The sequence below is a fragment of the Microcaecilia unicolor genome, chromosome 8 (assembly GCF_901765095.1).
Source record: "Microcaecilia unicolor chromosome 8, aMicUni1.1, whole genome shotgun sequence".
Taxonomy (NCBI): domain Eukaryota; kingdom Metazoa; phylum Chordata; class Amphibia; order Gymnophiona; family Siphonopidae; genus Microcaecilia; species Microcaecilia unicolor.
Window position 1 is genome coordinate 242,671,337 of NC_044038.1, and position 14,821 is coordinate 242,686,157.

The following is a 14,821-nucleotide window of genomic DNA, read 5'->3' on the forward strand; positions in this document are numbered from 1 at the left end:
CACCAGTCTTGCAATCCAGAGGTGGCCAGTTCAAATCCCGCTGCTGCTCCTTGTGATCTTGAGCAAGTCACTTAACCCTCCTTTGCCTCAGGTATAAACTTAGATTGTGAGCCCTCCTGGGACAGAGAAATATCCAGAGTACCTGAATGTAACTCACTACTGAAAAAGGTGGGAGCAAAATCTAAATAAATAAATAAATCTCTTCACTGGCCTGATGAAGGCACAGCTCTCAAAAGCCAGCCACCCCTTTACTACACTAACTCAATACATATGCTCATTGACCCTTATTGTTTCATGAAACTTAGGACAAAATAGTAAAAACAGACAAAATATGAAAAATTAACATTTAATGGAAAGTGCAAACCAGTTCCATCTTACTAAAATGCACCTGACAGCAAAGGGCACTGCATTTATAGGTTTCCCCCCCCCAAAAAAAAACTCCAAACACACACTCTTCACACCTAGAAGACAAAAATCCTTTTCTTATGTTGCCAAGGACCATTTGTCCAATTTCAGATGATTTCTTACAGAGTTGGCATGAAACAGGCACATTTAGTGTGGATCAGATGATTCTCCTACAAGCTTCAACGGAAAACAAATTATAGCACAGACAAACAAAAGCATAAAACTTCTCCCTCTCAGATCGCGAGAAGCTTACAGATCTATTCCAATGCACATCAGTCTTTTCAGAAATGTGTCTATTGTAGTTGAATTAAAAGAAAGTGTGACCTGTGCAATACTTGCAAATAAGGTGGTGTAGCAGTAGAAACCTGACCGTTAAGATCAGGTCACAAGCAATTCGTTCTGAGGTCCTGGGAGCAGCCGTATCAGCAACAGTCGCAAGCTGCTACTCCCTGGACCTGACAACCGACATCTCACCGCCATTAACCAATGAGGGTCACTGCTCTCACCAAATCTGCAGAAATAACGAACCAACAGTAATATTTTCGAATGGGAGAGGGGAAATATTGATGCTCATACACAGAGAATACACTTCTTTTAAAACTGGAGAAAATATGTCAATAAGTCATAGGCTGGTATCTTTGAAAAAAGTGCGTGTATGTACGTGTTTATATATATACACACACACACAAATATATATCCATATACATACACACATATATCCATAATACATATTTATAAATATATGTAGGGAAAAAATGTGTTTTTTTAAGTACATAACATCTTCCATCATTTTACAGAAATCCGGCATTAAAAAGTGCAATCAGAAGTCCTCCGTTTTATTTTTAGCAGGTCATGCTTTACAGGATTCAGCAATGCAGGCTCACTGCTTGGGGCTAAAAAGAAGAGATAAAGACATTTGCTTAATGCTTTCCCCTCCCTCCTCCCTCCCCTCCCCCACTATGTACATCCACAGCAACAGTGACAAGAGTCTATGTGTTTCTGTACAGAAGCCAAAAGCTCTTCTGGCAGTTAAACCGAAGCCCAGTTTTCCAGCTCCTTCATATCATCATCCTCCTCCTCTTCTTTCTTCTTGGCTAGAAAAGAACAATTATAATTGTTCAGTAGAAGAAAATTTGGTTTTCATCCTTCTGTCCTTTAGCCCAGCTGCCCACACATATGCTTAGGGAGGGGCATCCAAACAGAGAACTATCAGGATACCTCATTAGCCTTATTACCTAATAATGTTTTCACTTATATACACTGTCAGCTAGCACATTTGCTTATTTCCGATCTGAGGAAGAAGGGCAACCTTCGAAAGCTAATCAAGAAATGTATTAAGTTATGTCCAATAAAAAGGTATCATCTTATTTTCTTTTCCATGTTTTATTTTGTTTGATTTCTATAGATTCTACATGGAATGTTGCTATTCCACTAGCAACATTCCATGTAGAAGTCGGCCCTTGTAGATCACCAATGTGGCCGCGCAGGCTTCTGCTTCTGTGAGTCTGACGTCCTGCACGTACGTGCAGGACGTCAGACTCACAGAAACAGAAGCCTGCGCAGGAATGTTGCTAGTGGAATAGCAACATTCCATGTAGAATCTCCAATAGTGGCAACATTCCATGTAGAATCTCCAATAGTATTTTACTGTCATTGTATTGCTTGAATGTTTTCACTTATATACACTGTCAGCTAGCACATTTGCTTATTTCCGATCTGAGGAAGAAGGGCAACCTTCGAAAGCTAATCAAGAAATGTATTAAGTTATGTCCAATAAAAAAGGTATCATCTTATTTTCTTTTCCATGTTTTATTTCGTTTGATTTCTATTGATACCTAATACTGGAAATCACAGCAACACTTACATGGTCAAGAGAAGGTAGACTAATTCCTTTTACAGCTCTGTCTAATGTCAACTGGTACCTCTAAAATAACTCTTTGAATGTCATGCCCAAGACCCATGAGTGCTGCCTCCTGAGAAGCAAACGATTCTTTGCAATAAACAAATCACAGCCTTCAGCCATCTTGAGGCAGGAATAGACTTTAAATCATCTCTAGGCTGGTAGAGGAGTAAGTAACGGCCTAAGAACCATAAAAGCTAGGTTCATATCCTAATGCCACTCCCTGGGGTCTTGGCCAAACCATTTAACTTTCCTTTGGCTCTTCAGGGAACAGGAAAAGACCAACTGTACTCGAAGTTAAGTTACTTTATTCATTTTACTGCACAGCTATAGTAACATGACCAAACAGAAGCATAAACACAACCAATGCGATAAACTTGGAAATGGCAAACTGAATCCTAGTAATAGGACTAAAATAATACTTGAATTACTATGGATAAAAAGCAGTGAGTCAAATCCAAATTCCCTTCCTTTCCCCTTTATTGTTCAAGGGTCTTTTATGGGTCTGACTTTCCCTTTGCGCTTTTAGGCTTCCAGCACAATAAGAACTGGCCTACGATAGGGCCTCCTTTTCCCCCTTCTATCTAGCCCAGCCATCGGGGTGACTTTTCATGTCCAGAGATCAAGCTTTGGACCCCAGTATGATCTTTCACTTGGTATTTATTGACTTACCACCTTTTTGAAGGAATTCACTCAAGGTGGTGTACAGTAAGTAGGAAGCAACATCATCGGCTGGCAGTTTTGTTCTTATTTTATCTTTTAACCTTTTACCCACCTCCCTAACTGGCTCTCTGCTTCTTTGGAGACATGAACATCTTTAGCGGAAAGATATCCAACTCTCAAAGAATTTGTCCTTAACTTCACAAACCTGCAATAGGGCCCTTGACAACAGAGCATTAACTTGAGAACTTTTTTTCTGACTGGGAAGCAGAATTCAGCAGGATATAAACGAAAAATGTGTGAAATCAAAACGAGCTCCTGACATCAGGAATACTTGAAGCTTGGCTACTTTCAATGGGGTTTTGTTTATCAGATTGGAGTCTGTTTCCTAAAGAGTTCACAGATGGGCACTACAAACATTTAAAATTGGAAACGGCAGCTGGCATTTTTCTCTAAGTTCAATATATAACCTTACTGTATAGATTTGCCTTGTATCAGTCGAATGAAGCAAATCTAACAACATAAGTTTCCTTTGTACAGGATCTGAAAATTATTTCGCGGATGAAGCTTTTAATTACTTCTATTCCTGAGGTACTATTAACAACGTACCTAAGAAACATTAGTGGAGAGACAGGGAGAGCATGTATATATCCAGTTTTTAAGCAGAACCCGTTGTATCTCAGAGAAGGAAATTACCCACAATTTGAGACTGTGTAAACAAGTTTGAAGAGGATGCTACCAATTGACAAAGCAGCTAAAGCGAATTTTGAAAATGGTCACAGTGACCTAATTTCCTTAATTATATGAACGTAATCAAATAAGCAAAAGCAGCAGCCATGTGTGTCTATGAAATGCAAACCATGTTTGGAAAGGTTACCAGTCTCAGTCACACTTGTTTAAGAACGGTGAGGTTTAACCACGCAGATGCACTGCTTACCCGGTTTGGCAGGTAGTGACACAGACGGGACATTTGGTAATGGTACAGTCTCTGGACCTTGAATCTCCAACAAATTCTTGTCCAGTTCCTCCTGTTCTAACTCTTCTAGTTCTGCCATTAGATCATCCTGAAATCAGAAAGACAACGTTTCATGAAACATACATAGCAAGTAAAAGTCCTGGGACAAGACATTCCAGTGAAATTGGAAAAATAATTGTGCTGCAGTTTAAAAAAAAATCACTAATATATACGTATGTACTGTCTAAGCTGAAGTGTGGAAGCCGCCCAAGGAGAAACCAGCTGCCAGACAGCTACAGAACAACCTGAGACATTAGGCCTCATCTGTGATCATGTCTGGGAAAACATGATTTAACGCTGCAGATGCAAAATTTTGAGAATGGTTGATTTTTCATGTCACTGGTCTATAAACTACTACTACAAATCATTTCTATAGCGCTACCAGTCGTACGCAGCGCTTCACAACTGAACATAAAGAAAAGACAGTCCCTGCTCAAAAGAGCTTACAATCTAAATCAGGACAGACAGACAGGACAAATACGGGATAAGGGAAGGACAGACAGATAGGACACATAGGGAAGGGGCTATTGAAGAGAAGAAGACAAGATAAAGGTTACGAGCAGGTGACAGGTTAGAAATTGAAAGCAGCATCAAACAGGTAGGCCTTAAGCCCGGATTTGAAGGCGGCCAGGGAGGAGCTTGACGCAATGGCTCAGGAAGTTTAGTCCAGGCATAAGGTGTGGCGAGATAAAAGGAACGGAGTCTGGAGTTAACGATGGAGGAGAAGGGTGCAATTAGGAGAGATTTGCCTAGTGAATGTAGTTCTAGGGAAGGAGTGTAGGGAGAGATAAGGGTGGAGAGGTAGTGAGGGGCAGCAGAGTGAATGCACTTATAGGTCAATAAGAGGAGCTTGAATTGTATATGGAAACGGATAGGGAGCCAGTGAAGTGACTCCAGAAGAGGGCTGATATGGGCATAGCGACTTTGGCGGAATATTAATTGTGCAGCAGAATTTTGAACAGTCTGAAAGAGTTACATTTTAAACTTCTGTAACTTTTTTAATGGGGTTTGGACTATTGTATTACAAATTGATGGGCTTATTTCAAAACTCCGCTGTCCATATTAGTCGCATTGGAAATATGGCCTTCAATTGTTTGCTCTAACAGAATTCATTAAAACCTCATATTCTGTTTTGGTGATTTTAGTCATGTCACGTTCTCTAGGAGCTGTGCAGAGAGTCAGTGCAAGTGCGGGCAATGCTCTCAGACCACTTGCAATGCAACCCAGACACAACAGTCCTTTCACATTTGACAGGCTTGGAGGAAAGATAAAATGTCAGCCGGCCTACATTTTCTAAAACCATAAGATCAAACAGGCAATGGCAAAAGCTAGAAGGATACTTGGATGAAGAGGGAGAGGAATGGCCAGCAAGAAAAAGGAGGTGATAATGCCTTTGTATAAGTCTCTGATGAGACCTCACTTAAAATACTGTGTAGAGTTCTGGAGACCGACACCATCAAAAAGATGGAGTCGGGCCAGAAGGCGACTACTGAAATGGTCAGTGGTCTTCGTCATAAAGCATATGGGCACAGACCTAACATGTCTACCTTGGAAGAAAGGCAGGGAAGGAGAATATGACAGAGGCATTTAAATACCTACGGCATAAATGCACAGGAAGTGATTCAACTGAAAGGAAGCTCTGGAATGAGGGGGCATTGGATGAAGGTGAAAGGGTTCAGACTCTGGAGTAACCCGAGGAAATACTGCTTTACAAAAATGGCGGCGGATGCTTGGAACAGCCTTCCAATGGAGGTGGTGAAGAAAGCATGGGCAAGCACATAGGAGAGTATAGTAGATGACATAAATGGATAGCCCGGATAGGCCATATAGTCTGTCTGCCTTCAATTTGCTCCGTTTCTGTGTTTAATACTAGATCTGAAATGAAGCAAAGAAACATTTCCATCTCTGGGTTCCTCTGGATTTTGACATCACCAGAATCCTTTTAAACTTTTGCATGGACAGAAAATAATGAATCTGTCTTACTAGATGTAACTGAGCTAACGCTTGCTTTGCCAATAATCACCCCCTCCCCCAAAAAAGCTACACTTCACTTCTGATTTTACCAACAGGGTATCAATGTAGTCTTGGAAGAGCAGAACTGAACCAAATTCCACAAATGTTTACTTTAATACCTGATGTACTGCCCTTCAAACTGTTCTGTATACGCTGAAAACACATTTTGAAACTGACTGTGCAAAGCAAAGTGATATTCCAGGCTGGTAAACAAACAGGAATAAGACCCATTGCACTTCCAGCCCTCGTCCATCTTCCAGCAAGATGAAGCCTGAAGGCTAAGCACTGGTCACAGGTTTCGTATGTTTTGTAAATGGAGGAGTATTCAGGAATTTTACTGGTGCAGCATTTCTCTTCATCACTATCCACAAGCTGCTTCAGTCGCTCTTAACCTCTTTAAAAAAAAAAAACACAACAGAAAAAAGGGGTTTGTTGTCATAAGAATCATAAGTGCCAGGTAGCTACAGTCGATTTGATATGAACACTGTGGCAGAAGGAGGTGTGTGGGGGGGGAGCTTGAAGAATATAATTTGCCTTCTTGCTCAGGAACCTTCATCTCTTCACATGCACACATGATCCGATTAAGGGAACCCTATTTAAGTAGACATGTGATAACACGTCTGACCTCTTTGATGCTGCTCTATGACTTCCAAGCTGTACTTGTTAAAACTCATTTTCATTTATTAAACTATACACCTATTTAATATCCAGTTGCTGCACAGTTAAAGAACTTAAAGTCAGCTTGTTCTGTTCAGGTACTGACAAATTATTATACAGAGATTACCCCGATGTCAGTTTCTGAAGCTTTCCCTGCAATTCACTCACCACTTTATCAGAGGCCACTGGAAAATGGCATTTATTAACCAAGACACATTACAAGGACAATATGACTGTAAGGTCCAATATCAGAGGTAGTGAGAAAATGATGTTGACATGGATTGAAACCTTATTTGGCCTTTGGGGCTCTGCAAACTGTTACGGGTTTTGTTTTATCTTCACTTGATTACTGCAGCGAGTTTATCAGGTCTGCCCAAAACGTGGATACGTCAAGTACAATTGGTGAAGAATTCAGTGGCAGACCAAAATATGAAAATACCTCATTTATGTTGCTAGCTAAAATGTTATTACTAATGTTTAATGCACTGAAAAACAGTTGTCTGGTCCATATGAATGCTAATTTGAAAAAGTACATTCCAAAGAGGCGTTTAAAATCAAGTCAGAACCTGCTGTTAGAAATTCCATCACTAAACGAAGGGCAAAAGGCTCAGATCAAAAACGTTCTTGGTGATGTTGCCTACACAGTGAAGTGTCTTTCCGAGGCAGACAGACGGGACAACAGTTACCAGTTCAAGAAATTGCTGAAGACATGGCTTTTTACAACCTGATGTACTACTAACATGTCACCTTTCTGAAGGGGGTTTTAAAACACAGGCTATTAATGAATTTGTTAGATGCGTTTTATGACTGTGATTTCGTAAACCACTTTGAACAGGCATTGCTCGTTTGTTAAGACTTATAGCGATAAACTCCTGCTACTTGTCACATCACAGCAAAAGGCAGCAGCTGTAGGTTCCTCAGCCAGGGATAATAGGATGCAGGGAGTCCCAGCCATCACTCAAGCGCACGCTTTTCTGCTCCATTTCAGTCAGAAGACTGTCACTGGAATGCCGGAGCTAAACCTCGTAGGGTGTTAACGAGGGAAAATCTTGGACAAGTAACCCAAGGAACGTTCATCCACCATAGCATCAGTGGCAAAGGCCACTCTAATTGAGATAGAAGGGGTCCCCATCTATGGTGGCTGAAGAATACTAGTAGGTCTCATTTAGTTAACAATACTAATAATCCTGCATTTGAAGACACCCTGGCTGGCCCAGTGACTCACTGCCATGCAGAAAACATGAATTCAGTCCTTGCATCTTCTCTTTCACTTCCTGGGATGGAAAAGCTATGGAAACTGTGAGGTGTTATGAACTATTGCTGGGTACATCCTGCACTTAAGAGGGGTAGAAACCTCAGCTCTAGCGCTGCTCAACATTTCGGGGTGGTGAATCATTAGGAGAGCTCTGGAATTGTTAGAATCGACCGCAAGTCCTAATAGTTCAAATGCAACATAAAACACAGAAGAACATGAACCTCTTACTTCATCAAAGTCCTCGCCAAATCCTACAGGCTTTGAAATGGCATCGGAAATCTCCTGCGCCAACTCTTGCTGATCTGCAATATCTTGCATAAGTTCATCGACTTTATCAATGTCCCTGGACAGAGAAAAGCAGACATACCACAATTAGCCAAATCCACTAGAAAACAGTGGGGGATTATTAACACACTTTCAAAATGCGACCAATTTTTTCAGTCATACAGCAAGCAGTTCATGTTAATCCTGGGATAAGACGCCTTAAACACCATTTTATAATCAGTAATGCCTCATGCTGGGGCATCACTTTTGTTACACAAAAAAATGCAAGGGTTGCTCGAAAACACCCCAAACAAGTGATTTTTTTTTTTTCTTTTTAATAGCTCTTGAAAGCTAACCCCGTCCCCCAGCAGTTTGTGTGTGACGTGATGGGAGGCAATTTTTACAGCCTGCTTCTATCAAGATTCAAAGCGAATAGCAAAATCTGCATAAACTAGGTTTACAGACATTTTCCCGATACCTAATAGTGGGGTTGAGTGGAGGAGTGGCCTAGTGGTTAGAGCACCAGTCTTGCAATCCAGAGGTGTCCAGTTCAAATCCCACTGCTGCTCCTTGTGATCTTGGCCAAGTCACTTAACCATCCATTGCCTCAGGTACAAACTTAGATTGTGAGCCCTCCTGGGACAGAGAAATATCCAGAGTACCTGAATGTAAGTCACCTTGAGCTACTACTGAAAAAGGTGGGAGCAAAATCTAAATATATGGAATATTGCTACTATTGAAGATTCTACATGGAATGTTGCCACTGTTTGAGATTCTGGAATGTTGTTACTATTTGAGATTCTACATGGAATGTTGCTAGTGGAGAAGTGGCCTAGTTTTTAGAGCACCAGTCTTGCAATCCAGAGGTTTCTGGTTCAAATCCCACTGCTGCTCCTTGTGATCTTGGGCAAGTCACTTAACCCTCCATTGCCTCAGGTACAAACTTAGATTGTGAGCCCTCCTGGGACAGAGAAATATCCAGAGTACCTGAATGTAACTCACCTTGAGCTACTACTGAAAAAGGTGGGAGCAAAATCTAAATAAATATATAATATATGCAACAAATTAACTATCCCCACACATGGAGGGACTTCTTTTTCCCTCCAATTCCAATGTAAATATATAGTGATAGCTGAAGGGAAAACAAACAAAAAAAAAAAACCCTTCAGTTTTCCTGGACCCTGCTCACTTGAAACATTTTTGGGAAACTAGATGACATCTAGTTCCAGTGCTTAGTATCCTCTCCATTCGGTTATTGTGTCAGAGGAGGATCAGTTTCTCTCACTCAAATTGATACTGCTGGTTTCTGTTCTTTAGATTTTTCTAGTTTTAGAGGAGTTTTCTCCTAGTCTCCCCTGATTTTTACTTGGTCCTTATGAGGTTTTGATACATTTTGTTTTTCTTTCCTCTGCAGCAAACTATTTTCTGATTCAGGTTTATGCTTGCTGTAATATTAATAATGTAAAACTAAAACTATCCACGGACAAGTAGCACAAAACAAATATTGTGTTCTGTGAGAAGTATAAAAAAAGTGAGGAAAGGTACTTCTTATATAAAATAGCATTTTTGACTGGCTACAAGCAATAACTTGCAGTAAAAGAAAACAAATCATAGCAATAAGGGTTGATTTTTAACTCCACAAGTATATGAGTTTGCACATGATGGTTCCTTAATGACACAAAATTTAAGTAGGGAAGGCATTGCAAAGATATTAAAAAACACACACAAAAAACAGAAAACTGCACATTAACCTCCCCCCCCCCCCAAAAAAAAAATAAACCACAAGGGCAATGCTGTCCCGTAATGGTCCTTATAGTTTCCCAAAAACAAATTTCATACATGTTATCGTGGGCAGCTTTCATAGCTTTAGCAGCAAATCCCATGTTCTTCAGCACTTCCGTGTTCGTATTGGCATTTTCCAGGGCTTCTCGCTGGAACTCTATCGTGGACAGCGTGCCATCTATCTGTGCCAGCTGCTTCTCATACCTCTTCTTCCGCTTTAGAGCTTGAAGAGCAGCTAGATAAAACAAGAAAGAAACAATGAGTACACCCAAATCACACACACTGTTCATATTAAGAGGCAGGAAACACATATACATGGCCCCAGACTCAGTCATCAGAAGACACGTGCACACAAAGTCCAAGAAAGCCCCTTAAGATCCACACATAGTCCACAGCTCTCTATTTTCAGATATACCAGATTTTCATTTTGAAATGAAAATATTCAATTGATGTTGGGCTCTAGGAGAGACTAGATCAAAGTTGCTTCTACATCTCAATTATCTAGTTTGTTAATTTTACTGAAGGATAACTAGGTAAACTGCGTGAGATTAGGCTTAAGCGGTTACCAGAAGTTGTAGGCTTTAAGCACGGTGACTAGTGTTTGCAATCCTATCAAGAGTATGGTGTAAAGTTCATTGTCTAGACAATTACTACCCAAACTCATCCTGTTCTGGCCAACAAACACACTTTGGTATTATTGATTAACTGATGACTTGGGATGCTTCTCATTTTGAGTCAGCAGCTGGAGGTAAAATATCCACCGATCAACCAACTGCTCCTAAACACCTATCAGACCAAAGAGTCAAGGTATCACTGCCTGAACCCATTTTGTTACTGGTACCTTTGTGTCTGTGTTAATGGCACAAAGAAGCACAAAAGGGCCCTTATGCCTGGAACAGACTCCCCGAGCCCATACGCCATGCACCCTCCCTGCCCATCTTCAAGTCCTTACTCAAAGCCCATCTCTTCTCCCTTGCTTTTGGTGCCTAACCACCTTCCCCATTCATGATACCTACACTGACTACATAGTTCGTTACCTTTAGATTGTAAGCTCTCTTGAGCAGGGACTGTCCTTCCCCATGTTTTAACTTGTACAGTGCTGCGTAACCCTTGTAGCGCTATAAAAATGCTAAGTAGTAGTAGTAGTAGCCCTCAGAACTGGAACAAAACAAGGATTCTTTATTGTGTAGACCCGACACAGATTGTGTTTCAGTGTCTGTATACCTGCGTCAGGGGTCAGAACCAATGGGAATCCTTGAAAAAAACTGATAAGTAGAGTGAAGCAGAACTAACCAAACAGCCTTTCTTAATCAAATGCGCTGAACAAATGAACCACCAAAGAAACATTTTTCCCATTGGTTCTGACCTGACGCAGGCGTACAGACACCAAAACACGGCCCGTGTCAGGTCCACACAATAAAGAACCCTTGTTTTGTTCCATTCTGAGGGCCCTTTTGTGCTTTTCTGTTTTTTGTTGTCTTTTGTACTTTTGACCCTCTCTTCTATCACATTAATGGCACAGAAAGCGTATGTACCAAGGCTTGTATCCAAAGCCAGCACTGCCTTCTGGGATGTCTCCCAATACAAAAACACAGCCAAAAAATGTTAAGGAATTTTTATATTTATTTTTGTTTACAGGGGAAGTGGGATCTAACCTGCTTTGGAGAACAACAGTTGTGTTGCTGAAGCTCTGATAGAAACCAGAAATTTTATATAGCCAGAATCAGAAAGAGAAGGGTGTCCGTTCTAGTGATACCTACCAGTTAGCTCAAGGGCACGCTTGTGCTGGATTTCAGTCAGAGAACTGTCACTGGAATACCTGGGCTAAAAAAATGCTGACTTATTCCAGTGGACTTACAAACTAGGTCATAAGCCCACCCATATGATTCCTGCCCCGACGATTATTATACCTTTGATGTCTCACAATCTCCTTGTGCTCATTCCTCAATCTCTTCCTGTCCATCCTTCCTACTCCTTACCCCTGCCAATCTCTTCTCCTTTTGCTCATCCTATCTTTGTTTACTTCTCCATGATCAATTTACATATCCTCAAAACCCCACTACTACGTTTACTACAACTTGCAACATTCTCCTTCAAGACTTTGTTATTCTATTTATTATGTAAGCCGCATTGAACCTGCTATGTGTGGGAAAGCGCGGGGTACAATGTAATTAATAATAATAATATATAAAAAATGATTACAGGTCCACCTGAAGTTCCTAGGCGTAAAAAACCCTCTGTAGGTCTCTAGAAGACATCTTAGGTTTTCTGCACCACCCGCGATGCTGCTACTTCTCCAGTCACAGCTGTGCAACATCTGACATTACAGAGGTAGTGATGGTGCATAAAAGCAAGAAGCAATTCTCTCTCCTACAGCCTTAATCCTGCTCCCCACCCTACCTTGGTCTGATGGTTCTCAGCAAGAGACCAACCAATAAGTGGCAAAAAAAAAAAAAAAACAGCCGTAACTGTGCGGGAAATGAAGGATTCCTGTCTATCCCCATGACTCATTTCTCTCCCTGGCACAAACCTGATCACCACACGATCAAGGGTAAGCAAGACGGAACAAAAGGAATAGAAGCCAGGGTGGTGTAGAGGGCAGCAGGAGTCATGGTCCTGGACTAGTGATGTAAAGAGTAGACAGCAGTGCTGTTGCATGGAGAAGCCATGGTTCTTCATCGTACTGGGAGGTATGATGATTAGAACAAACTTTAAGCAGCTGCGATTCTGTTCAGATGGAGCACAAGCAGACCCAATGAGTTAAGAGATGCTACAAGGGGGCACCAAGAAGTGGTGAAGGAGAAATTTGGGGGGTTGTTTTCACAAGTTATTGTAGGACTCAAATCCTGGCTGCCCCCTCTGCAAACAGGCTTTCCTACCATCTGTAACAGGCTACTGAGCTCTCAATGAATGAGAAGTGCAGGAAGAGCTTCTTGAGTCTCCAATCTTCTTCAAACTGTCAGGGCAAGATTAATGAGCTGTATCTGCATCCCACAGCTCAAATTCACTGCAATCTCACTGGCAGTGCTGTGCAGATGCAAGGGGCAGTCCATGTGGAGGATACAACCAAGCAGCATTAGTAGTACTAAACCAAAAACGTAAGGTGGTGGGGAACCTAGTTCTAGTCTAGCAAGATAGATACAAATAGTAGATCAATTATCTGCCCAAATGTAAACTTTTGCTATAAGACCGATTATGATGGTTGATTTGAAGTTTTAGATTTGTATCATTGAGATTTAACCCTGAAGAAAAAAAAATCCATCAGTTGTTTTTCATCACCTTGTCAGATCATAAAAACGTCATCAATGTACCATTTGCACAATAAAACCTGCCTATCAAAAGGCAGCAGATATTGAGTACTTGACTAGAATAGCATAATGTAATTGAGATGCGACCAGTCTATTACCAAGTTGTACCCTCTCTGTCCACTGCTGAAGACTGTCGTCCTGGTCTGGATGTTCCTGGAATAATGAACCTGAAAGATCTCTCTGGTAGATAATTTTCATCAAAGTTCAGTATATTGTCCCAAGCAGAAAATGCCATTTGGCCTCAGTTAAAGAACACCAGGGGGGTGTGGGGAAGGCAGGTGCTAAAGTGTCAAAACTTTACTGGAATGGGAGGATTAACAACAAAACAAAGAAAAATCCAACTAGGTACTTCCAAAAGGTTATCAATCAAAACACATAGCCTGACACAATTACTATGGTGAGCACTAGCAATAAAGTCCACATACCTTGGCTTAGGAGACTGCACATAATTAGTTTTACACAGAGAAACTAATTTCTTGAATTCAAATACCATTTTCATCTCCAGCATCTCCACCGAGAGGATGCTCCATGCATCCACCACCCTTTCCGTAATGAAATACTTCCTTAGGACTATTCCTGAGTCTACTCCCCTTTCACTAGTCCAGCGCTTCATTTCCACTGAAAGAGTCCCACGTCCTGCATGTTTATACCACGGAGGTACTTAAACATGTCTATCATATCTCCCTTCTCTCACTTTTCTTCCAGATACCGAGATCTTCAAGACTGTCCTTGTATGCTTTATAATCAAGACTAGAGACCATTTCGGTGGCCACCCTCTAAACCAACTGCATTCTGTTCCTATCCTTTTGAAAGCGAAGTATCCAGAACTGCACCCAGTACTCCAAATAAGTTCTCACCAGAGCACTATCACCTCCTTTTTCCCGCTGGTCATTCTCCTCCTTATTACTACTACTACTATTTAGCATTTCTATAGTGCTACAGCGCTGCACAAACATAGAAGAAAGACAGTCCCTGCTCAAACAGCTTACAATCTAATAGACAAGAAATAAAGTAAGCAAATCAAATCAATTAATGTGTAGAGGAAGAGGAGAGGAGGGTAGGTGGAAGGAGAGGTTACACGTCAAAAGCAATGTTAAAGAGGTGGGCTTTCAGTCTAGATTTAAAGGTGGCCAAGGATGGGGCAAGACGTAGGGGCTCAGGAAGTTTATTCCAGGCGTAGGGTGCAGCGAGACAGAAGGCGCGAAGTCTGGAGTTGGCAGTAGTGGAGAAGGGAACAGATAAGAAGGATTTATCCATGGAGCGGAGTGCACGGGAAGGGGTGTAGGGAAGGACGAGTGTGGAGAGATACTGGGGAGCAGTAGAGTGAGTACATTTATAGGTTAGTAGAAGAAGTTTGAACAGGATGCGAAAACGGATAGGAAGCCAGTGAAGCGACTTGAGGAGAGGGGTAGTATGAGTAAAGCGACCATGGCGGAAGACGAGACGGGCAGCAGAGTTTTGAACCGATTGGAGAGGGGAGAGGTGACTAAGTGGGAGGCCAGCAAGAAGCAGATTGCAGTAGTCTAAGCGAGAGGTGACAAGGGTGTGGACGAGGGTTTTGG

The 14,821-nt window shown here is 41.4% G+C and overlaps 1 protein-coding gene across 1 annotated transcript; it reads right to left on the minus strand.

Moving 5' to 3' along the window:
• Positions 1-330: 330 nt before the first annotated feature.
• On the minus strand, positions 331-14,020 carry LOC115476904 (charged multivesicular body protein 4b-like). Its single transcript, XM_030213480.1, has 5 exons — positions 13,954-14,020; positions 10,009-10,186; positions 8,134-8,248; positions 3,903-4,029; positions 331-1,499 (listed from the first exon to the last, which is right to left on the minus strand). The coding sequence occupies exons 1-5, from the start codon at positions 14,018-14,020 to the stop codon at positions 1,435-1,437; spliced, it is 552 nt and encodes a 183-aa protein (XP_030069340.1). The 3' UTR covers positions 331-1,434.
• Between the last annotated feature and the right edge of the window lie 801 nt (positions 14,021-14,821).